We start from the raw sequence: 26,401 nt of genomic DNA on the forward strand, positions 1-26,401 counted from the left end.
CCATTGAGTCAGAGGGGCAAGACTCAGGCAGGGAGGTGGTTAAATGCCCTGAGAAAGAACAGAGAGGCCTCAAGGCAAGAGGTTTCCAGGAGTGAGACACCCCCCCCCCCCAAATACAGAGGTCTGGAGGAAGGCTGTGAGAGAAGGAATCAACCCAAGAATCTTGCTATGCAATAGTACCTGGCAGAGATTCAGGGAAACAGAGTGGGCCCTCAAGCTTAGATATCAAGAGTCTATTGGGAAAGACAACGAAGGTAGGACGTTTCTGCAATTACTTTGAAGACTCATATGTTGCGTGTCCAGCCTTAAAGCAAGCCTGTGCTGGACTATGTTTGGTTGGAAGTTGGAACAGTAACATTGTATTTGGGGTGTGGCTAAAAGTCAGCCCTAAGTCGGCTTCCTTAAGGGTCGACAAATAGCACTGCACTGAGCTGTGATGCAACAGGCTTTTGTATAATAGAATACAGCAGTGTTCTTCAACCACCGGTCCGTGGACCAATGCCGGTCCACAGAAATTTCCTGCCGGTCCACAGGGCCGGCATGTGCATCAGGCCCAAAACAGTGTTCTTCAACCGCTGGTCCACGGTGTGATCGATGCGGCGTTATCTTCGAGCCAGCTCCCTCTTCCTCACTGATTCAGTGCACAAAGCCATGGGCAGTGGCTCCTATGCGCGTCCTGCGCCTGGACCGGAAGCCTTGGCTTTCAGATGAGGCACGGGACGCACAAGGAGCCGCTGCCTATAGCTTTGTGCACTGCATCAGTGAGGAAGAGAGAACTGGCCTGAAGATAACACCAGGGGAGACATAAAATGGCCAGGCGGGAGCAGGCCAGAAGGAAAGGCATAGCATGGAGGGAGGAAGACAACAAAGGTAGGGGGGAATGATTTTATTTTTGAATTTAGTGATTGAATTATGTCAATTTTGAGAATTTACATCTGCTGTCAGTGTGCTTTGTGTAATTTAATTTTGTGGTTAACCATTATGTGTTGTTAATAAGATTATATTGTGTGTATCTATGAAAAATGAATGGAAAAAATAGTGTTACAATTAGTACTATTATGGAGGCGGGGACTGGGGTGGAGATTGGGTAGAGATGGGTGGGGTCTGGCCCATGATTTAGCTCAGTGTTCTTCAACTGCCGGTCCACAAAATAATTTTTTTATTTCTGACGGTCCATAGGTGTAAAAAGGTTGAAGAACACTGGAATACAGCAATATAAAGTTCTTCTGATTACTCGTACCCCTTGTCTACCTGTGTCTGTGAGCACTCCCTGCCTTTCCATGGAGTGACGTTATCATACCTTTATAATATAACAGTGGGAAAAATGGTGCAATAAGAGTAAAATAATATGTAGACAGATTCTGACTGCACGATCTATCCAGTCTGCTTGTTTTTCATGCCTGCAACCAGTACCCCACACTCCTACCCAGTTTCTGAATTCACCTTCTCTTTCCTACAAATCCATGTGCTTATTTCATGGTTTCTTGAATGTGTATCCTATTTCAATCTCTACCGTCTCCATTAGGAGAATGTTCCATGTACCTATAATCCGTTCTGAACTCTTTGGGAAGAACGGGATAGAAAACGAAATAAATAAATAAATAAATATCTGCATCTCTTTCTCTATAAAATAATTTTGTTCTCATTCCTCAGTCTAGTCCCCTTGATAAGATGATTGTCCTGAATCTAGATGCTTGTCATAAGAATAGTCATGCTAGGCCATACCAAAGGTTCCTATGAGAGTCGAGAGCAGCGCAGAGCATTCAGCATGCCGTCCTCAGCTAAAAACATTTTTGCAGTTTTGTAAAAAAAAAAAAAAAAAGGGGGGGGTTATATTTTTCCAATTAGGTTGGTCATTGTCTCTCTTTACCACTTCTTCTTGATAGTTGTCTCCTAAGTACTTTTCCAGGATTTTATTTACATTCTTTGTTTCTTCCTGCTCCCCATCTTCTTCCCTTTCTCCCCATATCTATTTATGTCATTTTTCTTTTGTTTCATCTTCTTTTTCTATTTCTCTCATCTGCCTTATTATCACCCTATAGCTAGATTTCATTCCTCCTTGTTCCTTCTCTAGTCTTCAGTCTCTATCTTTTAAGCTTTACCTATGTACCAACTTTCCATTTCCTACTCATTTTCCTAGTCTTCACATTCCCTAGCCTCCTATCCCTCTTCATTTTTCACTCAATTTCTAGTCTCCCATTTCAACGCTCTCTATTTATTCTCTCCCCAGCCTCATATACCTTCCTCTTCCTCTCATCCTATCAGCCCCAGTTCTAGCTCCTTCCCTAACATATCATCTAATCCCTTTCATATGTTTTCTCTATCCAGGCGACCATTCCCCCTTTTACTTGTTCAATTTCTACCCTTACACCTCCTTCAAAGACCAGTCTCTTTCCTTTGTCTCTCATGTTGTTGAAATCCTGTCCCTTTCAACTGCTCTCCAATCCCTCCAGATCCTTCAAACTCTCCCCCACCTCATTTTTCTGCTCTTGGTCTAACATCCCTAGTCATAGCCTTTCTCAATCATCTAGACTCCATTGTTCTCCCTAATCTTGGTTTGGTTTCTTAAACCCCTAGTCCTCACTTTTCCATTGCACATAATTAATGAGTCCTCCATTACAATCCAACCCAAGCTGTTATTTAGCCAGTTTTCTTCTGGTCTCCTACCCCATCCTAGGGTCTCCGCCTATTTCAAAATCCCTTCTCTCCCACATCCTCCTGGCTCTTTTTACTTTTCCTAGGCAGCAGTGTATCCATTGCTCCTACCTTTTTTCACCATACCTGTTTCTCTTCTTCTATAGCATCTTCCGCTGCATATGCTTTTGCTGCCTTCCACTGCTTCCATATCAGACCAGTCTCAGCATCAGCCTCCAGTCCCTTCCTCACAATCCTCAGCCCCATCAGCCTTCTGTTTCCTTCTCCCAGTTCCCAACTCTCAACCTCTGCATCAAGCAACAGCCTTCAGTCACCCAGCTCCAGTTCCAAACATCAGTCCCAACCCTCAACCCCTATAGTTCCTAGGTGTCCCAGCATCAGTCTTCAACCTCCAGCATCAGTCTTCAGCCTTTCTCTCAACCCAGCATCAGCCTGTGGCTCCCTTTTCTTAGTCTCCATCCCCATCTTTAACCTCCAGATCTCTTATCTCAATGCCCAGTTTCAATCCTAGCATCAGCCTCTAGCTCCCTTCCACTCAGCCCTCAGCCTCAGCACTAGTCTCTAGCCTCCAGTCTCTGCAGTTCTCACTTGTCCACAATATCACCATTTGGGGCGGTGTGCCCCGGCGTGCTGTTTGATATCACTCTGCAGGCTATCACAGTGCTTTTTTCCTATATTTTTTGTTCATACGCAGGAGTGTTGTTTTTGAAGAAGTGGAGTTTTTTGCCAGATGAAGCAGAACTGAGGCTTTTTCTCCACTTCTTTTTTTTTTTGTCTTTTTCCTACTGTTCTATGTTGTGTTGTGTGGATGATGAATGAGTATGATTAAGGCCTTTTAGTGTTGCAGAGGGTGTATCTATTTCCGTGTAGGGTTCTGATTTGAGTTGAATATTTGAGTTAAACTGACCCTGGTCCCTAGGTGTAGTGTTTAGTGGTAATAAATAAATACCCAGGCAACGCTAGGTAATCAGCTAGTCATCTATAAAAGGTGCCAATATATTCAGTGACTACAAATCACATCCACCAATATATAGACATAGATGTCAAAAAACAGAGGCAGCAAGTACCCCATAGGTATAACGTAGGTAAGTTCTTCTTCACCCAGAGAGTGGTAGAAATATGGAACGCTATTTCAGAGGCTGTTATAGGGGAAAGCACCCTTCAGGGATTCAGGTTTCAGGTTTATTTAAAAATTTGATATACCACCTTATCAAAATTCAAAGCGGTTTTACATAATATAAAAACAAAAAATAAAAAGGGCATGAGTTAAAAGCAAATTACAATTAATATTACAAACAATCAAATGCACAGACAAACATTAACATACCGATACAAAATGGAGAAGGATCAAAACAAAAGAGAGGGGAACAAAATATAAATAGTCTGGTACTTTGTAAAATAGGTTAAAATGATTAAAAATGGCAAGGAACAAGTTTCCATTGCCGTCCTTAAAAGGACTGTTATATTCCAAATGAGTCTTTAAAAAGAAAGGCCTTCAAGCTACTTTTAAATTTATCATGATGAAATTTCTCTTATATAATTTGGTGTTGAGTTCCAGATGGTAGGGGCCGTAACAGAGAAGATATTAGTGTGCATAGTGTTAATGTGTCTTAAAGAGGGAATGGATAGCAGGTTTTGATTAGATGAATGTAATGTACGATGGAGGGTGTGGGGAATTAATAACCTGTTGATGAAATCAGGTTGGCCGGAAGTTATAGTCTTATATGTCAGTAACATTATTTTATAGGAAATTCGATGATCTATGGGAAGCCAATGATTGTCGATCAAAAGAGGTGTGATATGATCAAATTTTTGAGCTTTTCAAATAATTTTAATGGCAGTATTTTGAATAATTTGAAGACGTTTTATTTCTTTCTTAGTGATTACTTTATATAATGCATTGCTGTAGTCTAAACATGAAATGACAAGCGAATGAATAAGAGTTGGATAAGTTCCTGCTGGAACAGAACATACGCAGATAAGGCTAGACTCAAATAGGGCACTGGTCTTTGACCTAAGGGCTGCCAAGTGAGCGGACTGCTGGGCACGATGGACCATAGGTCTGATCCAGCAGTGGCAAATCTTATGTTCTTATATTCTTAATTGAGTTGACATCCTATTCCACTGTAAGTAGAAAGATCTCCCAGACAGAGATGATGTAAATCATTGGTCAAAAGGTAAGTAACAATTCTCTTTCTGCTAGCAAGCAGGGCTTAAGTCATGCATGCCAAAATTCAGAGCCTATACATCATAAAATGTGAGAATTGCAAACTTAACACAGACAAATTGGCAGCACAGCTTAACCAAATGCACCATCTCTTTCCTATGGAAAACCAGTTCAAGAACAGAGGAAGACCATAGCTGTACAGTGGTGCTCCTTTTAAGCAACACCTACTACTATTAATTATTTCTATATTGCTACCAGATGTACGCAGCTCTGTACAGAGTCACAAAGAAGAAAATAGTCCCTGCTCGAAAGAGTTTACAATCTAAACAGACAAGACAGACAAACAGGATGTCATGGATACAGTTAAGGGGAACGGTTAATCAGTGGCTGGGATTGTGGGCAGAAGAGTAGGGTTATGGATTGAAGGCTACATCAAAAAGGTGAGTTTTCAGTCTGTTTTTAAACAAGGGAAGAGGCTTGGCGGACAAAATCTGGTAATTTATTCCAGGCACAGGGGGCAGCTAGATGAAAGAAACAAAGTCTTGGAATTGGCAGTGGAGGAGAAGGATACAGCTAAGAGCAGCTTATCTGAGGAATTGAGTTCTCTAGGAGGTGTATAAGGAGAGAGAGGAGAGATATTGAGGGGCAGCAAAATGAACACATTAGTAGGTCAGCAATAGGAGCTTGAACTGTATGTGATGGCGTTTAGGGAGCCATGACCCTAAAGTCAGCTGGAGCAGGCTCCTCTTTGACCAGCATATTTGGCATATTTAAAATTTGGCACTCTAGGCAGCTACTTATTCATATACTGATTCAACATTTTTATCCAGTGTGTCATCATTAGATTGTATGCTCTTTTGAGTAGGGATTGTCTCTTGCGTGTTTAATGTACAGTACAGTGCTGCATGTGTCTAGTAGCGCTATAGAAATAGTAAATAGCGGTAGTAGTAGTAAATTTATACTTGTGGCTTGGAAATACAAGTTTATGGCCTGAATTTTAGAATGAATATCCACAATAATAGTGGCAAAAACAGAAATCTCTTTGAGGCAACTACTGATTAAATCCTGTCCAGAGTAATACTGGAAAGCTTTATCAAAGGGGGGGGGGGGTTCTTCCAAAACTCGTAGCCAGAGCAGGCAATTCATCTGGCTCTAGGGCTGCAGAAGCTCTTGTACACAGCTTTCCTCCTCTTCCTGGCTCCTCATAGTATCTGCCAATGTCTCCTCCATTGAAAGAACTTACTGCTTTGGTGTACTCAGTGAATCAGCTGACTCAACTGAAACACTTGCAAGCCCCCTACAAGGCATGATACATTTCCTTCTAAGCTGCTATTCCACCCACTGTACCCCTAGATTATCATCACCCCATGCTATAAAAGAGAGTCTGACTACTGAGCTCAGATACAGTGCATTACTGTCCAGAGGGGAGGGAATTCCCATTTTTTCTCTCATAGATCTGTCCCTGCGATTGTGTTGGATTTTGAATGAAGCAGTTCAGGAAGTTTCGTACCAACTAATGAAATGGTAGGGTCCCACTGACTCACCCCTTCCTCATTTCCATAAGAAATTCAAGAGCGACAGAAAAAAAGCTGAAAAAAAAAGAGAATCTTTCAGAACTACCTCTCTAGGCTGCAATCTTGGAATTTCATCATAAACTTTATTTAGATTTTTTTTTCCTCTTCTTAAAGATTTTTCCCTGGACCAGAGGTATAAGTTCAAAACTGCAAGCAAATGCCCTTGAAAGCTTTTACCATCTTTCTTGCCTAAAACTTAAACCTGGCTCCAAATTTCTCATTAAAGAAATGGCTAGCGCTAGATTACAGTTCACATTTAGTACAATTTTAGAAATGTATTTCATATATAAAGGATATATTTATTTCTTGCATTCATCTTAAGGTTTGCGTATATGGTAAAAATGATTTTTCCAAGCATCCTTTTCAGAGCTTTCAATCTAGTTTGTGCATAATTTATCCTTTGTTCTGGTATATTCAGACAATTATGGTAAGGGTAAATTAGATGCACATCTCCCTTGAGAAGCATACAGTGATATGGGGACTAAAACTATGCAGTGTAGACCTGGCGGGGCCTCCGCGTGTGCTGATCACCGGACTTGATGAACCCAGGGTCTGATCCGGAGATGGCAATTCTTCTGTTCTTATTAAAAGTCAGGCGTGTATAGGCTCTACTTCACATTCGATATATCTTATTGTGGTCATTGGCTTAATTATTTATTTTGAGGCCTCGCTTTCATGCCCCCATCAGTTTGCTTATATGAGAGCTCCTTTCTATTCCTTCTAATAAAGATCCATTTGGGATATAAAGTGAAAAACAATTTTTATAGGTCTTTTATATATATATATGTATAAACCCAGATAAAGCACCGATCAACTTCTCATTTCTCTCTGAGCACTTCTTTGAAGAACTTTAGGGCTCCTTTTATGAAGCTGTGTTAAGGCATTAACGCACAGAATAGCATGCACTACATTGCCGCGCGCACTAGATGCTAACGCCAGCATTGAGCTGGCATTAGTTCTAGCCACGTAGTGTGCGGTAATATCCTGCGTGCACTAAAAACGCTAGCGCACCTTAGTAAAAGGAGCCCTTAGTGTTAATCAGTAATGATGTAATGTGCTATACGGGGAAGAGCTATGTGTCACATCAAAATCTTAACTTTCCATTTCTAAGATATTTCCATGCTTCAGGTTTTCATCTGATGAAATAGAAACTGTACACATCAACCAGGGATAAAGTAAAATGAACAAGTATTTATTGAAATACTAGTCACTATTGTATATCCAGTCTGTGTCAAGGATCCAACATTTAAGCCTGTCTCAGGGGTGCAAATGACATCCAACAGGTGGCGCACTTGTGTTAGATTGCTAAATAAACAGAAGCCATAAAATCACACACACACAAAAAAAAAAATATATATATATATATATATATCAATAATAATATAACCCTAGAGCACGCATGCGCTCTTGAAACTCCGTGATTCCTGGTGCCGTGAGATGTGCCTCCGTGCAAAATTCGATTTTCGAACACAGAGGCAGGCCAGAACACGGAGTAACTCCTCCCTCGCTGTCACTCACTGCCAAAGGAGGTGGATCCTCTGCGAACTCCAGCTGTCTCCCTCTCGTGCGCTCGCGCTCCTCTCCTCCTCCCGCCTCTCGATTCTGGAACACCATGACGGCGTGGCTGCGGCTGCTGGGCCGGCAGCGGCAGCCACCTTCACTCACTGAGAGAGCTGGGACATGGGGAGCCATGACGGGGGGGGGTAGGAGGAGGAGGGAGGCGCCCATTGGTCAGGCCAAAGGAACCGGGTGTCGGGCAGCAACTTCCAGCGGCCGCAACACTCTAAACACGCTGCTTCGTGGCCTCCTACTGCCCTGATTTGCTCTGGGGGAGGGGTGTGCTGAGAGCCAGACAGCTTTGCTTGGGGGGAAGACAGAAGGGGGGCCAAGGAGAGACAGTCAGGGAGGAACTGGAGGGAAGAGGGAAAGGGGGCTGCTTTGGGGGAGGGGTGTGCTGGGAGGCAGACAGCTTTGCTTGGGGGGAAAGACAGAAGGGGGGTCACAGAGAGACAATCAGGGAGGAACTGGAGGGGGAGAGAGAAAGGAGGCTGCTTTGGGGGGAGGGGTGTGTTGGGAGGCAGACAGCTTTGCTTGGGGGAGGGGAGACAGAAGGGGGCCACGGAGAGAGAGTCATGGAGGAACTGGAGGGGGGAGAGGGAAAGGGGGCTGCTTTCTAGCAGCCATTAATGTAACGGGCTTAAACACTAGTGTTTGCAAAACATTTGATTAAATTTTAACTTGATAAACAAGCAATGTCTTGCAATACAAGTACATATAGGGCTCCTTTTACTAAGCTGCATTAAGGCATTAATGTGCGGAATAGCGCACGCTACAGTACCATTGAGCTGGTGTTAGTTCTAGCCGCGTAGTGCGGGGTTAGCGTGCGCTAATCTGCTGCGTGTGCTAAAAATGCTACCACACCTTAATAAAAGGAGCCCATAGTATACACACATCGCAACTGAGATGATGGTTCTTCTCTCTCTGCAAGTGTAGTGACTATTCTAAATGAACAAAGTCTTGCAATATGAATACATACAGTATACATGCGTCACATCATCACAACTGAGTCAATGGTTCTTCTCTCTCTGACGCTGCAGGAGTGTAGTGACTATTCTAAATGAGCAAGGTCTTGCAATACAAGTACGTATAGTATTTTGTCTTAAAATTTTTGAGTTGTGGAATGAATTGTCTGAGTTTCCATTATTTCCTATGGGGAAATTCGCTTTGATATACGAGTACTTTGGATTACAAGCATGCTTCTGGAACGAATTATGCTCGCAAACCAATGTTTTACTGTATCTGGTTTAAAAACGTATGAATTAAAGTCCTTAAAAAATACACAGGAACCACCCTCCACTGGAACATACAGCAGTACAAATGCTTCATCATAGAGTTTGTACTGTTGTATTTTCTGGTGGAGGGTGGTTCCTGCATATTTTTTAAGGGCTTTAATTCATACATTTTTACTTTATCCCTGGTTGATGTGTACAGTTCCATCTCCACTCATGCAGTTTCTATCGCTTCCTCATGGAATTTATTTCCTTGTATTTTGCTATACATTTTTTCTGATGAAAACATATATGTTGAAATTTGAGGAAGCCAAGGTATATGGTTGTACAGTGTGACCTTGTGCAGGTACCACCAATCATGACATTTAAACCTGGTTGTCAGTGTTTGAATAATTTGTGGATATTCAAAACCACTATCTAGGGAGTGACACTAAATATAAAGTAGACTGTAGTCACTACCCAAATAATTGCTTGATTACCTGTAATGTGGGTTCTTTTGTGGACAGCAGGAGAGCCAAATTATGTGATCCTGTGTTGCCATGTGCCAGATAGTGAAACTGTCCCACAACCCAACTGTGTGGGATCTCCTGAGCATGCACAGAGATTTTCAACTCAGTGAATATCCTAGAGGCCTGAGAGTGAGGCTAGCAGGAGCAATTATAGGGCTTCATTTTCCTGCTATCCATGAAGAATCCATTGTACAGGTAAGCAACTACAGTAACTTTCTTCATGGATAAGCAGGGGGAATTGAGCCAAATAATTACGTGACTCCAAAGCTGAGGTCTTCACTCATTTTTAAGCTGGGGCCACTTTGGATTCAAATGAGCTAAAGGAGAGTCGCTAAATATTTTCCCTTGGGGTGGGGCAACCCTACAGTCCCCCTTTAGGCTTCATTGGGGACTATTCTCAAGGTTGTGACCATTTCCAAATGAATTATCTTGTCTGTTGTGAAATGCCTTGCCCTTTAAGCATATGCTCTTACATCCATTTGATTTCCCCTTTCTGTTCTGAGCCTGGGTAGAGAGGCAGAACAGCAGAAAAAAGATATCCAAAGCAAAGGCAGTGAGGGCCACCAAGGAGGTCTCCAGGGGCCACCATTTCATTGAAGAACATAGTGCTAGACTGTTCTTACAGAGATCCACTGAAGAAAAAAACAGAAAAGGATAGCAGTCCTTTAGGCAAAAAAATTCAGAAATACTGATTGTCTGGTAATACTGTCTTTATGAGAAGGTACATCCAATAAGTAAAACCTGATAAAGGGTATGAGTAGGTGACCATATCACTGCCTTGTAAATGCCCAAAAGTGAGGTGAATCCCTGTTGCAAACTTGGAATGTAATTTATGCAGAGATTTATTTATTCAATTTTCTATACCGTTCTCCCAGGGGAGCTCAGAATGGTTTACATGAATTTTATTCAGGTACTTCAAGAATTTTCCCTATCTGTCCTGGAGGGCTCACAATCTATCTAATGCACCAGGGGCAATGGAAGGATTAAGAGACTTGCCCAGGGTCACAAGGAGCAGCACGTGGGTTTAACCCACAACCATAGGGTGCTGAGGCTGTAGTTTTAACCACTGTGACACACTCTCCCCTCAATGACCTGGACAAGATTCTCCACCGTGCCTAGAAGAAAAATAAGTAGAGTCTGCCACCCAATGAGAGAGAGTCTATAACCCTAGGTTGTTAGGGTTATAGAAGACAAAAAAGCTAAAAGTCTTCCCAGTAAGGTTGTATAACATGAAATAGCAGAGCAGAGCAGGTTTGCAGACCAATATATGGAGAGTAGCTTCTGCTGGTTGAGAATATGGTTTCAGAAAGAAAACAGGCAGGACAGTGGTCCGATTAAGGTGGAAATCTGAGACCGCCTTGAGTAAGAAGACAAGATGTGTTCACAAGCGTAATGCAATTGGGGAAAAATTGAGTGCAAAGATAATGATGAACAAGAGCTTATAATTAACTCATTTGCTTGACTGAGGTGATAGTGATGCCAAAGAAAACATTCCAGGTGAGGTGTTGTAATGATGCTTGAACTAAAGGTTCAAATGGGCCTTTAGTTTATTGCACCAGAACAATATTGAGGTCCCATTGTGGAGGTGGGAGCTGAAGAGAAAGCCTTTTCATGAACATGGAAATTAAAGGATGGTGATAGCTAGAAATAGATGATAAATGAAGTTGTATTGAATTTGTGTGTAAGTCAGAATCTAACAGGTTGAAAAGAAAATCTAGCAAAATAGGAATCAAGTAGTAGAATTATGAGAGTGCACTTGTATAGTCATAGTATAGCTGCTGCCGCTGCTTGCTTCTGGGCAGGAGGGAGGGGGGCTCATGACCACTGCTGATGCTTCCTGGCTTGAGAGAGGCTCTGGACTGCTGCCACTGCTCCAAGACTGGAGGGAGGGGAGGGGGATTCGTGGCTCAGGACCACTGCTGCTTTGGGGATGATTTTCTTTTCTTTGCCGGTTGGGTGAGAGTACCGGTTGCTTGAATACTGGTTAATCAGGATTCTACTGTAGAACTCAACATAAGTTACGGTTACCAGAAATCTGGGAAAACACTATGTTCTCTTTTTAGATTATAGGAGTCTGTCTGGGTTTAGTTGACTCTTCCAACTTCCCTATCTACCTCCTATCCCCCCCCCCCCCCCCCGCCAATGTAATGCAATCTTTGGGCAGCTGGCAGCAACAATGAGCCTGCTGCAACTGACCTGCTCTGGAAGCCACCTCTCTGCAGGTCCCAGGGTACAGAGGATGGTAAGGGGGACCAAGGAAATGGGTGAAAGGGGGGCAGGGTTACTTAACCTAAAGTAATTAAATACAACTCAATATATATAGGAGGGTTCTTCAAAAAGTTTCCATACTTTCATATTTTCTTGGAAATGTTGGGGCAGAAGTGATAAGAAGGTGTGTTAGGATGTTGGGAAAAATGTATCACAAAACAGGATGATTATGTGGAAAACTGATGTGATTTACTTTTGATATATTTAATAAAAAGGGTTTAAAAAATAAAAGTGTGGAAACATTTTGAAGATCCCTCTTACATCTATACAATTTTACAAAAAATACTCAAACATATCTACATGTAGAAAATGTCTGGAAAATCCTTTTTCAAAATCCCTAACTAAAATAAAGCAACCTATGGAAAGGTCTCATATTTCAGATTCAAAGGCAGTGTGACAGTAAGGGCTCCTTTTACAAAGGAGCACTAGCGGTTTTAGCACATGCTAGTGCTAGCCCCTACCAACGCCTTTTAAGCAGGCGGTAATTTTTCGGCTAGCCGCGCTAATCTTGTGCGTGCGCTAAAAACGCTAGCACCTTAGTAAAAGGAGCCTTAAGTGTAGAAAGAAGGTAAAATCCTTGATCATGTACAAGCCCACGCATGCGTGCATAAAGAGTACAATTAGGACACAAGCAAGAGAGTCCTCTCCTAAGGATTTCCGAGGACGCCCTTCCTCCAAGCATCTCCCGGACAACAGCAACACCGGGAGATCAACATTGTCGAAGCATTAAGGTTTCTAAATGAGAAGAGAAGGAAATCAGAAGAAGCGGACACGACAATCCTCTACCCCTACAATCTCGTATCTCTTCCTCTGGTCTCTTACGTCTCTCCCCTCACCTCCCCCTTCAAACTTGTCTTTATTATCGCCGGCAATCGTAGCAGTTCAAACAGCGACCACTCCCCCTGATGCGGTATCCGCCCCCTATGACGCAAAAGCTTTGTTTCTGTGGCCACTCTTCCGGAAACAGGAAGTCGCGTCAGAGGGGGCGGGACGCCAAAGGTATGCTCGGGAGTTGGCTGCATGTGGCGTGTATGAATTGCTGCTACCCTCAAGTACAAGTTGAAAGGTAGGACCTTAGAGTGGGTAGCTTGAGAACGAGGGACAGACGCCGGACCGGGGGAGGGGGGGGGGGGGAGTAAAAGGAGAATTCCTCGCGTTCTGAGACTTGTATGAAGAAGGGCGCTTGGCGAAGAAAAGAGTTGTAGAATGAAAGATCTCGTTAACGTGAAAACACTTCCTCTTAGCACAAATGGATATTGCTTGGCTGTTGCTTATTTCAAGAGAGACAAGATTAAAGCAAACCTTGGCAGTCTTGCTTTTTTTTCTGTGTAGATCTGAACTGGTGCCATTGAGTACCAAAACAACCAGGAATTTAGTTCCTGGCTAAGGTGGTGGGAGACACGTTTAAGAGGAGTCCCGCTGACCGGACGTATAAAAACAAAGAACAGTGAAAAGAAGCTAAAGCTTCCAAGAGAGAAATGTGATTCGGGTTATTCTTCCCAATGTGCATCACTTGTCTACATTAAATTTCATCTGCTGTTTGGACGCTCATTGTTCCAATTTTTTAAGATCTTCCTTCAGTTTTTCAGTCTACATGATCACGGAGTATACCTCAAGATTTCCAGACGATCAATATAAACCCAGAGGAGAGTTAAAAGTAGTACAGAGAAGCTGTAGGAAAATCTTCTTAATATTGCAGGTCCCTAGCTGGGGCTATTACAGCACCCAGGTTGAAAAACACCGCTCTGGTATATACTGTACATTGGTGGCCCGCAAACTTTCTTGATTTGCAGCACACTAAACATAGTGGCCACGGCGTGAAGCATCCGGAAGTGCGTGGACATCACCGTGGCCACACATATGCACGAAGGCCTTACAGATGGGCCCTGAGACACCAGTGAGGCGTGCCAGCAGGGAAGAGAGAAGGAGAGGTGCCAGCTGATTTCCTACAGGACACCTCTCCTCCTCCCCAGGGTGCTGCGGCACACCTGAAATCTCAGGAGGCACACAGTTTACGATACACTGCTGAATACAATCAGGTCTTCAGTCTTTTCTAATACTCATACCATTTTTGTCTCCTTTCCCTCCAAAATTGAACAGTATTCAAAGTGGGGCTTCATTGACAACTTATACAGGGCATTAACACTTGTTCTTTACTCCAAATCTTTAAGGTCTACCAATAAGTCAGATTTTCTGGCTATATCTAATGAAAATGCATGAGAGAGATTTTTATACCTTCTACTCCTACAGTATGCATATCTCTCTTGTATATTTATTGTATCATTTACTAGAAAATCACTGCTTGTGTGTAGAAACTTTCCACCCAAAAAACCACATCTACTCATTCAAAATTATGTTTTGAAAAAATATGATGTGCTCAGACCCATAACCAAAATACCACAGGGTAGGCAAGGGTTACCATGGGACCATCATAGCCACATCAATGTCCCAACTGCCTATACCTTGTCACACTTTTACAATCTTTTTATCACAATTTATTTTATATATATACATACACACACACAGTATGTACTGTATCTTTATAGTGTGACAGGCTTCACAGCTTGCCTTGCCACCTGGACATTAACACCTTTTTAACAAGCAACATACAAACACTCAAGGACTCTCCCTGACTCAAGTTTCACAGTTTTTGGCTTCTTCAGGAGGGGATATTGGGGATATCCTGAAAACCTGGTTTATTGGTGGTCTTGAGTTCTGAGAGTGAATAGCATTGCCCTGCAGCATCTCCAGTCCTTTTACTTAACACTTTCACACCTCACATTCCTCTCCCAATTGCTTCACTTGTTTAGCCTCCTATTCTGGCATATTCCTCATATGCCAGAATAGGAGGCTAAACAGTGACAATGTGGAACTTCAGGCTATATCTTCCTTCTTTTCTGTTGGGGCTGATGTTACACTTTGAACTGCATGAGACACTGTAAATCAGCTTGGTATGGTTCAAATCAGTGGTCTCAAACTCAAACCCTTTGCAGGGCCACAGTTTGGATTTGTAGGTATTTGGAGGGCCTCAGAAAAAATAGTTAATGTCTTATTAAAGAAATGACAATTTTGCATGAATTAAAACTCTTTATAGTTTATAAATCTTTCCTTTTGGCTAAGTCTAAATAATAATATTGTAATTTATAGCTATAGAGACATATGATCAAGAAACTGTTTTATTTTACTTTTGTGATTATGATAAACATACTGAGGGCCTCAAAATAGTACCTGGTGGGCCCCGGGCCACGAGTTTGAGACCACTGGTTCAAATGAAGTCTTTTGCCACTGGTGATCATCTAGCCCTCAGTCTTGAGGTAGCTCTGCAAGGAATGCTGAGAGAAGGGCCAGGTTTTGTGTCTCTTTTTGTAATAGATAGGGACTCAAAGAATGAGATAGGGAGAAGAAAGTGGCAAGCATCAAGCAAATTGAACCACTGTCATGTGGGAAAATTTTTTTCTAAGTGATCAGATAACTAGTGTCAGTATTTTATTCACTGTTATTTATAAATCTGATTTGAACAGGTATGTGATTATTTCTGCAAATCCTAACTTTCTTTACTTGTATAAATAGGCAATGGCTAAAAACAAATCAAAAGGACAGAAGCAAAAAAATGTATTCCATGTTGCCAGCAAGAAGCCAAAACCCAAAAATAAAGCCAAGCCAGTTTTGACAAACCTTAAAAAGGTCAGTTCCAGAAGTTTTTTTAAACGCTATATTATTTCCTTTGTCTTTCAGAAATATGTTGATCACTTTCTTAATCTATTGATCACTTTCTTAAACTGAGGACTGGAGTTACAGCTCCCAGTTGTATGGAATTTACATTTTGTATTTTGCAGTTGCTGGGTTTCTTCTAATGGCAGTTTCACAGGTATCTCTGTATATATTGAATATGAGTGAACTTTAGGAAAGCTTCCAGAAGAGAAGGTGGAGGGACATTTGGAGCCTTATTCCTGGCACTGCATATATAACATTTGTTATATTTTCCAACTGTGCCATAAAGCTCTTTGAGCCATCCCAAAGATGCACTTTCCTCACGAGAATGAAAGAGCATTGAAGGAATTGGGGGAATATACATTATGTTTATTGTCTTTTATTCCGCCTTAACCTTACAGTTCTAGGCGGATTACAATAAGAGACAAAACTGGACATTTCCAGGACTTACAGATTTATAAGCATAACTAATAACTCTTCCAGTGCAAAAGGTGTGTCATTCTGGACAACAGCCCTTAGCCGTGAGCCTCTGCAGAAGAAATCTACTCTGGATTTTTTTGTAACCCTCATACTTCACTGAGAGCTCTACTGCCATCTACACTTTTTCCCTTGTTCATGTGAGCCAGAAGGAGTGTTTGTCTGCTCTGCTTTTTATTTTATTTGAGTTATATTTGGATTTTCTTCGGTCTTTTGGTGTTTGGAGCTTCCCTGTTTGTAGGTCCAGCTGTACCTGCATGGAGAAGAAGCAGACAGTGATCTACAGCTGACAGGCCAATCCCCTGTGGTAGCCAGCCTGCAGAAGCATTTTTGGAGCTCAGGGCTGTCCCTAGTAAGCTTTGCTTGGCAGGGGTTTGACCATAGGCTGTCAGGCATCCAAAGGCTCAGCAGTGTCTTGCAAGGTGCCAGCTGTGTCATCGCCTCTCCCTTTGGGGGTGGGGGTGGGGGGGGGGTGGGGGCTCAGTCGGACGCCGTGTCCAACTGGCAGCCCAAAGATCAGTTTTGGATGAGGCAGTGATTTCTTCTCTCTTTCAAGCTATTGTTCAGAGCTAAGGCAGGCTGCAGCACATTGCCAACAAAGGTCACAGTGAGTAATCCTTTTGCATTTCTTCCTATCTCTGATATATCTAAAAAATGTCTGGTTTCCCCGTTTTACCGTGTCAGCTGTTTTTTTTCCTTCCATTTGCATCTTTGTTTTCTTGACTACACGACCAGCCTCTCTTAACTTTTCCAGATATCTTCCGGATGTCTTCATCTTTCTGCAATCTTTTGTAGCTTATAATAATAATAATAATAACAACAGTTTATATACCGCAGGACCGTGAAGTTCTATGCGGTTTACAATGATTAAAGAGGTTACAGGTTGAGTGGAATAAACAAAGTTCAAAATTAGTGATTAACAGTACTAGAGATCATTTGTTGAGGACTAAGGTTGTATAGGTCGGTTACCTAAGTATTTCAGGAACAGATGTATTTTTAGGTGCTTCCTGAATTCCCTATAAGTAGTAGGCACGAGCAGTTGTTCTAGATCTTTACCCCATAATGCTGCTTGATGTGAGAAGAGATGTTAGTGATGACTTTTAAATTTACAACCTCTAACAGGTGGAGAAACAAAGTTCAGATGTGAGGTTTTCCTAAATCTGTTGATTGTGAAGGAGAAAAGGTCTGATATATTTAGGGGCTAAGCCGTAAAGTACCTTGAAGCAAACTTGAATTTCACACATGCTTCCATCGGCAGCCAGTGTAGAAGTCGATGGGAAGGTGTCACGTGATCAAACTTCAGTCCACAAAGTAGCCTAACCGCTGCATTTTGTACCAGTTGCAGTCGCCGCATATTTTTCTGGGAGAGTGCCAAGTAGGCGATGTTACAATAATCGAGTTGACTCAGTATGAGGGATTGTACCAGAATTCTAAATGATGAGACATCGAAGTAAGCTCCGATGGATCAAAGTTTCCAGAGGGTGAGAAAGATCTTTCTAATCGGGGAGTCTACCTGGTCTTTCATGGTCAGGCTCTGGTCCAGTGCTACTCCCAATATCTTCATAGTGGGTTGAATGGGATAACTAAGGTTATTGATGCACAATGATGCTTTAGTGTCAAGTGGGCGTGGCGAAGCTATAAAAAATTTTGTTTTCTCTGAATTTAGCTTTAGTCTGAATTCAGTCATCCATTGCTCCATCCGATTTAGTACTTCTGTTGCTTTGGGGGTAACATAGTAACATAGTAGATGACGGCAGATAAAGACCCGAATGGTCCTTCCAGTCTGCCCAACCTGATTCAATTTAAATTTTTTTTTTTTTTTTCCTTCTTAGCTATTTCTGGGCAAGAATCCAAAGCTTTACCCGGTACTATGCTTGGGTTCCACCTGCCGAAATCTCTGTTAAGACTTACTCCAGCCCATCTACACCCTCCCTGCCATTGAAGCCCTCCCCTGCCCATCCTCCACCAAACGGCCATACACAGACACAGACCATGCAAGTCTGCCCAGTAACTGGCCTTAGTTCAATATTTAATATTATTTTCTGATTCTAAATCTTCTGTGTTCATCCCACGCTTCTTTGAACTCAGTCACAGTTTTACTCTCCACCACCTCTCTCAGGAGCGCATTCCAGGCATCCACTACCCTCTCCGTAAAGTAGAATTTCCTAACATTGCCCCTGAATCTACCACCCCTCAACCTCAAATTATGTCCTCTGGTTTTACCATTTTCCTTTCTCTGGAAAAGATTTTGTTCTACGTTAATACCCTTTAAGTATTTGAACGTCTGAATCATATCTCCCCTGTCTCTCCTTTCCTCTAGGGTATACATATTCAGGGCTTCCAGTCTCTCCTCATACGTCTTCTGGCGCAAGCCTCCTATCATTTTCGTCGCCCTCCTCTGGACCGCCTCAAGTCTTCTTACGTCTTTCGCCAGATACGGTCTCCAAAACTGAACACAATACTCCAAGTGGGGCCTCACCAATGACCTGTACAGGGGCATCAACACCTTCTTCCTTCTACTGACTACGCCTCTCTTTATACAGCCCAGAATCCTTCTGGCAGCAGCCACTGCCTTGTCACACTGTTTTTTCGCCTTTAGATCTTCGGACACTATCACCCCAAGGTCCCTCTCCCTGTCCGTGCATATCAGCTTCTCTCCTCCCAGCATATACGGTTCCTTCCTATTATTAATCCCCAAATGCATTACTCTGCATTTCTTTGCATTGAATTTTAGTTGCCAGGCATTAGACCATTCATCTAACTTTTGCAGATCCTTTTTCATATTCTCCACTCCCTCTTCGGTGTCTACTCTGTTACAAATCTTGGTATCATCTGCAAAAAGGCACACTTTTCCTTCTAACCCTTCAGCAATGTCACTTACATACATATTGAACAGGATTGGCCCCAGCACCGAACCCTGAGGGACTCCACTAGTCACCTTTCCTTCCTTTGAGCGACTTCCATTAACCACCACCCTCTGGCGTCTGTCCGACAGCCAGTTTCTGACCCAGTTCACCACTTTGGGTCCTAACTTCAGCCCTTCAAGTTTGTTCAACAGCCTCCTATGAGGAACTGTATCAAAGGCTTTGCTGAAATCCAAGTAAATTACATCTAGCATATGTCCTCGATCCAGCTCTCTGGTTACCCAATCAAAAAATTCAATCAGGTTCGTTTGGCACGATTTACCTTTTGTAAAGCCATGTTGCCTCGGATCCTGTAACCCCTTAGATTCAAGGAAAAACACTATCCTTTCTTTCAGCAACACTTCCATTATTTTTCCAACAACTGAAGTATTTTTCCAACTTCTGAGAAAGAGGTAGTGAATGGGATAATTATCATGAAGTCATCAGCGTAGCTAAATAGTTTTATCCCCAGCTGGGACAATTGCGCACCCAATGAGGACATGTAAACATTGAAGAGCAAAGGAGTTAATGGTGATTCCTGTGGCACGCCAGATGGATTGCTCCACGTATCAGAGAAATCGTAATTAAAACGGACTTGGTAGGTGCGTGATATAAGGAAACCTTGAAACCTGTTTAATACCTCTCCTCTGATTCCAATTGCGTCTAGGCATTGTAATAGTTTCCCATGGTCCACCAAGTCAAAGGCAGAGCTCATGTCAAATTGCATGATCAGAGTGTTGAGGCCCTTACTAAACAAGTAGCACAAATTGTCCAGGATAGCCGCAATTACTGTCTCAGTGCTAAACAGAGGCCTAAAACCAGATTGAGTTTTGTGCAAAAGAGAGAACTGGTCGAGATATTCCATCAGTTGGGTGTGTACCAATCCTTCCATGATTTTTACAATAAATGGAATGGGTGCTACTGGTCTGTAATTGGTTACTGATGTTCATGATCCTTTACGATTTTTTGGAATTGGGGTTATTATAATATGACCATTATTAGTGAGGAATTTTCCATTGTTTAGGTTATTGGTTAGGTAATTCAATAGAGATAGTTTAAAGTCTAATGGAGCTGCTTTCATAATTTCTGGGGGATACGAGTCCAGGACACAGTATGATTTAGAGTATTTGCTATAAAACTTGATATAGTTATTCCATTCTAAATTGTGCTAACCTCTTATTTCTTACCTTCTCAGCTACTGTTTTTGAGAACCAAAGTGGCCTTCTTTTCCTCTTACTTTTACTTACTCGCCTCACAAAAAGGTCTGTCACCCTTACCATAAATCTTTTCAATTTTGCCCACTGCATTTCTACTCCTTCCAGACTTTCTCATCCAGACAACAATTCCTTGACGTAATCCCCCTTCCAAACAGTAATTTTTTAAAAGTCTAGAACCTTTACTTTTGAATGAGCCCTCTCTATAACCATCTTAATATTAAACTGTACCATGCTGGCATATTTGTTACTCTGTTGATTGTTCATAGTTCTTGTGTTACTTGGTTTGAGCAGAACAGATTTATGAGTTGGGGAAGCTTTCCCAGTTCCCTACTTCACCTAATTTCGGAAGAGCTCTTGCTTGGGGACTAACTGAGCGACAGTAGAGCTCTCAGTGAAGTTAGGAGCATTACAGAAAAAATCTGGAGTGGATTCATTCTGCATAGACTCATGGCCATGGGGAGATAACCTGCTTGTCCAGAATGACACACCTGTCTACTGGAAAAGATTTTAGCAAGGTAAGAACCTAATCTCTTTTTAGGTTAACACAATTTAACATATTTCTGGAACATCATTGTTTTGATCTTCCTCCAGAAAATTCTATAATCTGGTTTATTAAGTAATAATTTACACTGGCTTTTTACAAAGCTGCGGTAGAGGTTTCTACCGGGCTGGCAAGGTAAATACTCTGACGCACATAGGAATTCTATGCAGTAGAAACCTCTACCGCAGCTTTGTAAAAGGAGCCCTTAATAACATCTACTTCCAGTTTAGTAGCTTGAAATGTCAATAAACCCTCTTAAGACAGGGGTGGTCAACTCCGGTCCTCGAGGGCCGGAATCCAGTCGGTTTTTCAGGATTTCTTGAATGAATTTGCATGCACTGCTTTCAATGCATATTCATTGGGGAAATCCTGAAAACCCGACTGGATTCTGGCCCTTGAGGACTGGAGTTGCCCACCCCTACTCTAAGATCTTTTCCCTTAATTTGGGGGAGAGGGGTGTAGATAAAAGGATTCTGAACTCTTCTTGATGTAGGACCCCCCCCCCACTCTGGTCAAAACTACTTGAGCATTCAAATAGATAGGAGCAGATCCATATAAAACTTCATGTAATAAAGGCAATGTACCTTAAAATAAACATGGATATGTGATCATATTTATTCAGAGAGACAATCAATCTTAAGGCCATATTTTGTACGGCCTGTAATTGTTTTATCATAGATGTTGAGCATGGTAAATACCGGATGTTTACATGCAGAGAGTACAATACCGGCTGGTACGTGGTCACTGATCGGAGTCTCATGCTAAACCGCAAAATACAGGATGTTACAATAATCCATTTCAGACTCGTTAAAGAATCAATTGGTGCTGGAAAATAAAACACCTGTTCCAGAAGCGAAAACACTTTTGCCAAAAATAGAGGGGGGGGATTATAAAACTGGAGTGAGGGCCAGTTCATTGTAGTGACAGGACAGTGAAGGCTGACTGGTGGGAATGGGGATGGAGACTGGTTGGGGTTTGAATAGAGAAGAATGGTTGGGGGGGGATAATGTGCTGGAAGCCATGGATAGAAAATGTGTTGGGGAGGAGGTATGAACTTAAGAGTGTTGGAGCATAAATTGTTTAGTTGCACAAGTCTAAATGTACATAAGCAGCTATGCTGACCACATTAGAAGGGCAATTCTTTGTGCCCATTGTGCTGTTTTTCATCAGACAAATTGAATAGAAAAAGTAAAATCTTGACTTTCAGATTGAGATTTTGCTGCCAAGTTACCCCTTGGAAAAATAGTCTTATCTTTAAAGATTTTAGGTGTGATTTTTAGATTCTGATTGAGCATGATTGAACAGTTTAAAGTTTTAATTTAAAAAGTTATTTTTTAAACTATTCCTACTTTGTTGAATCTAAAAATATTTTCTATTTGGCAGACTCTTGTTTTGATATATTTGGACTCTTGCAATGTTCTGGACATAGGCTGTTCTCCTAAACCAGTTTTATCACAAACTGTGCGCTGTGGCAGATTCCAGGTGTGCTGCGAAATGCTGGTGAGGAGGAGAGGCGCTGGCTGACTGCTTACAAGACATGCCTCTCGCAGCGAGAGGCACCTCCTGTAGTCAGTCGGCGCCTCTCCTCCTCACCTTTGTCTTGCGGCAGATTCCAGGTGTGTTGTGAGATGCCAGCAAGGAGGAGAGGGGCAGTAAGAGGCACATCCTGTAGTCAGTCAGCCTGCGCCTTTCCTTCTTGCTGGCACCTCTGTTCCTTCTCCTCACCTCTCCTTCTGCAGCATCCCTCCCCCCACTGGTGGCAATGGGAGGTTCAGGGCCGTGGCCGAAGGGCATCCGTGCATGCACAGATGTCAGCATGATGACATCACATATGCGCATGATGTCATCCTGTCGATGTTCGCACATTTTGGATGCCTCCAGCCGAAGCTATGAGGTTAGTGTGCTGCTGCTTAAAAAGTTTGTGACACGCTATCGTAAACAAAGGAAAACATCACAGCACTGCAGAACACAGCATCATGACTAGTCTGTAGGGCTAAGAAATGTGGCAGATTAGCCCTGCTTTTTAATCGGTGACGGGACAAAAGCGCTTAATCAGTTGGTTGCACATTGAAGCTTGCTCAATATATAAACTTTGTACATTTGTTTATTTTATTGATTTACTAGAAATTATTTCTCTGGGGGGGTTGAAAGTTCTCAGCCCAACTAAGAAGGGAATGAGATGTAGCCATGAAACTTACAAGTTATTCCACATATTCACCCCTAAGTTCAACACACTTGGCACATTGTGTCTGAAGCTTCTGTAACCCTTCCAAAAAATAATCTTGATGTCTGGTCATTGAAATACTGCTCTGTTGCTGCAGTCACCTCCAAATCACTCAAATTCTCACCCTTTCAAACTCTTTAAAGTTTGGAAGCAGAAAATAGTCAGATGGAGCAAGATCTGGTGAGTAGGATGGATGGTCTATGCACTGAAACTCCAACTGTGTCAAAACATCCATCATTTTGCCAGCTTTATGAGCAAGTGCATTGTTTTGCAAAAAGAGAACTCTTTTCCGCAGCCTTCCTCTCCTTTCAGCTACAATAGTATTCTATATTAACTGTTTGGCCTCTTTGAAGATAGTCATTACAACACCTTCCTGATCTCAAAACACTGTGACCATGACCTTTCCTGCTCACTGTTGGGTCTTGAATTTCCTTGTCCTTGGAAAACTTGAGTCCGCCATTGTTTTGTCTCAGGATCATAGTGGTGTAACCATGTTTCATCAACAGTAACTAGTCCCAAAAGGTTGGCACCAGCTCATTGAAAATGCTGCAAAATCAATTTGGAAGTGTCCCGTCAGCATTCAAACATTTGGGCACCCACTTAGCTGACAGCTCCTGCGTACTCAACTGCTCGTGGATTATACCCCAACACATTCCTTAGATATCTGTAGTAGAGAATGACACGGTGATTGTTTCTCGCGGGTAATCTGCCAAAACAGGGAGAAAAAAATGGTAGCCGTGGTTACGGGGACAAGGCCATTCACTGCCCCATGGAGTGGTGAATGGCTTTGTCCCCGTACTAAAGTATTTGCCACGTTGCTTCCCTTCCCAGCCCTCCTCGCGATTGCGTGCGCACTCGTTCCCTCCTGCCAGCGGCAAGAAAACCCCACAATAAACATCCAAGCATCTTGTCCCTTTGTCTAGCCACCTCCCTCCCTTCCCCTCACCTTCATGGGCGCTTTTCAGAATTTTCTCTTCTTTCTGAGGTGTCCAATTATGGTAAACCATTTTTGCAAGTCCCGCGCTTGACATCCCCAAACTTCTCCTCTGACGCACTTCTGTTTGCGTCAGAGGAGAAGCTTTGGGGCAGTCAAGTGCGGGATTTGCGAGAATGGTTTACCACATCGGGACAACTCAGAAAGAAGAGAAAATTCTAAAGAGCACCCGCGAAGGCAAGGGGAAGGGAGGTAGGTGGCCTGACGAAGGGAAGAGGTTGAGTGGCGCTGAAGGGAAGTGGAGGGAGAGGGGAGCAGATGCTGGTTGGAAGAGGAGAGTGAGAGAGGAACAGACGCTGAAAGAGGAGAGAGGGAGCAGATGCTAGAAGAGAGTGGGGAGAAGAGAAAAGGGAGCAGACACTGGATGGGAGAGGTTAGAGGAGCTGAATCTGGAAGGAAGTGGAGAGGGGAGAGCGCACATACTAGATGAAAGAAGGGGATAAATAAAAAGAGCACATGCTGGATTGGGGTAAGAGGATAGATTTAGTGAGATACTGGAAGAGGTGACAAGCTGTAGGTAGACACAGTGAAAGGGAAATTAAGGACTGGAAAGTAACTAGACAAGAGGTAGAAGACAAATTGAGAAGGAAAAGGGAGAGGAGGGAGAGAGATACCAGAGCATTGGGGGAGGAGACAGATACCAGATCTGAAGGGAGGAAAGGAGGAGAGAGATGCTAAAAACCACCTGAGGGAGGGAGGGAGTGATGGAAGGGAAGAAGACGGATGCCAGACCATGTTAGGAGCGGAGGGGAGAAAATGGGTGCCAGACTAATGGAGGCGGGAGAGAGATGGAAGGGAGTGACAGACAGTATTTCTGGTAGAGGCACAGAAATAGAGCAGATGCCATAAGGAAGAGGCAGAGAGAAGGCAGACAGTGGATGGAAGGCAGAGAATGACGAGAAGATGAGGAAAGCAGAAACCAGACAACAAAGGTTGAGAAAAATTTCTATTTTTTTGCTTTAGGATAAAGTAGCATTGTAGCTGTGTTCAGTATAAAACTATTCGAGGCTTGTGTGGATGGGATCAGATGGTTTGCGGGGCAGGGATAAGGACTGAGCTCATTGGGGCTGAGGCGGGGACAAATTTTTTTCCCATGTCATTCTCTAATCTGTTTTGTCTCAGCAATTGTTTTAGCTGATATTTGTTGGTCTGCCAAAATCAGGTCATGGACATGGTCAACAATTTCAGGAGTTGACACTGTTTGAGGCCTCTCAGACCTGGCTGTATCTTCGGTCTCAATCTCCACGATGAAAGTTTGCACACCATATCTTCACTGTGGAATATGATGGGCATTTGCCACTCATTATTTGCATCATGGATTTTCTTTTGAATTTTCTTTTGCAGGAATAGGAACTTCATGATGGCTTAGAGTTCCACACTTGAAAATTCCACACTTTTCGTTGACATGGTTCAATCAATGATCTGAAACAATGTCAAACCATAGCATTACAATTCTGCAAACTGGCACTTTGCAGAATAAAATAACACTCTCTTTCAGCTACAATGGCAAAATAACGCTCAGAATTTAGGGAAGTTAGCTGGGCCGAGCACTTTTCAACACCCCTTCGTATAAATGTTGGGTTTTATTTCTTAATTTTTCTTCTCTGAGGGGGGATTAAATGTAATCTTTTCTTCTTCAGTACCTTACTTAGCTGCCTTTTGGTAAAATTTGCTTCCAGTGGACATCAAGCATGAGATTAACTGTATGCAATTTAGAAGTTAAAAATGTATTTGTTTCAGAAATTTGTAACTAATTTACTTTTATGTCAGTTTTATTTATTTTTTATTGTATTTCCTAAAGTTGTACTAGACTTTTATTTGTGAGCTGCCTTGACCAGATTTATTGGGTAAAATGATTAATAAGAACTGATTGGATTGGATTGGATTATACCAGGGATCTCAAAGTCCCTCCTTGAGGGCCACAATCCAGTTGGGTTTTCAGAATTTCCCCAATGAATATGCATTGAAAGCAGTGCATGCACATAGAACTTATGCATATTCATTGGGGAAATCCTGAAAACCCGAATGGATTGCGGCCCTCAAGGAGGGACTTTGAGACCCCTGGATTATACTGACCTATTGGCTAGATCAGGCCACCAGGAGAAGAAGTATGGTGAGCTGAAAAAAAGATCTTCATAGCCCATAGTTTGTGGACCCGTTAACTAAATACCTTGTGATCTTTCTGTGCCATCGTTTCATGTTAGTCACAGGGGTGCAAAAAAACCCTTTGAAAATATGGCTTCAAAACAAGTTTTAGGAGCTAAGACAAAGTTGGGGTGTTTTTGTCTTCTCCCCCACTTCTACTCTTTCTAGCCTCTTTTAGATTCATTTTCCTTCTTATACCTCTGTGGGACAGGCAAGGCAATTTTTGC

The 26,401-nt window shown here is 42.5% G+C and overlaps 1 protein-coding gene across 3 annotated transcripts in view; it reads left to right on the forward strand.

Annotated features, from left to right (window-relative positions):
• Positions 1 to 230: 230 nt before the first annotated feature.
• Positions 231 to 26,401, forward strand: part of RBIS (ribosomal biogenesis factor) — a 42,996-nt gene continuing 16,825 nt past the window's right edge. The window contains exons 1-2 of one of the 3 annotated variants that reach the window (XM_033934731.1): positions 231 to 254; positions 15,533 to 15,646. In XM_033934731.1, coding sequence (XP_033790622.1) covers positions 15,536 to 15,646 — 111 coding nt within the window. In that variant the 5' untranslated portion in view covers positions 231 to 254; positions 15,533 to 15,535. Of the gene's footprint in view, positions 255 to 12,872; positions 13,029 to 15,532; positions 15,647 to 26,401 lie in introns of those variants that run through there. The other 2 variants (XM_033934729.1, XM_033934730.1) reach the window with 2 other exon arrangements.

This window comes from Geotrypetes seraphini, chromosome 2 (assembly GCF_902459505.1).
Source record: "Geotrypetes seraphini chromosome 2, aGeoSer1.1, whole genome shotgun sequence".
NCBI lineage: Eukaryota > Metazoa > Chordata > Amphibia > Gymnophiona > Dermophiidae > Geotrypetes > Geotrypetes seraphini.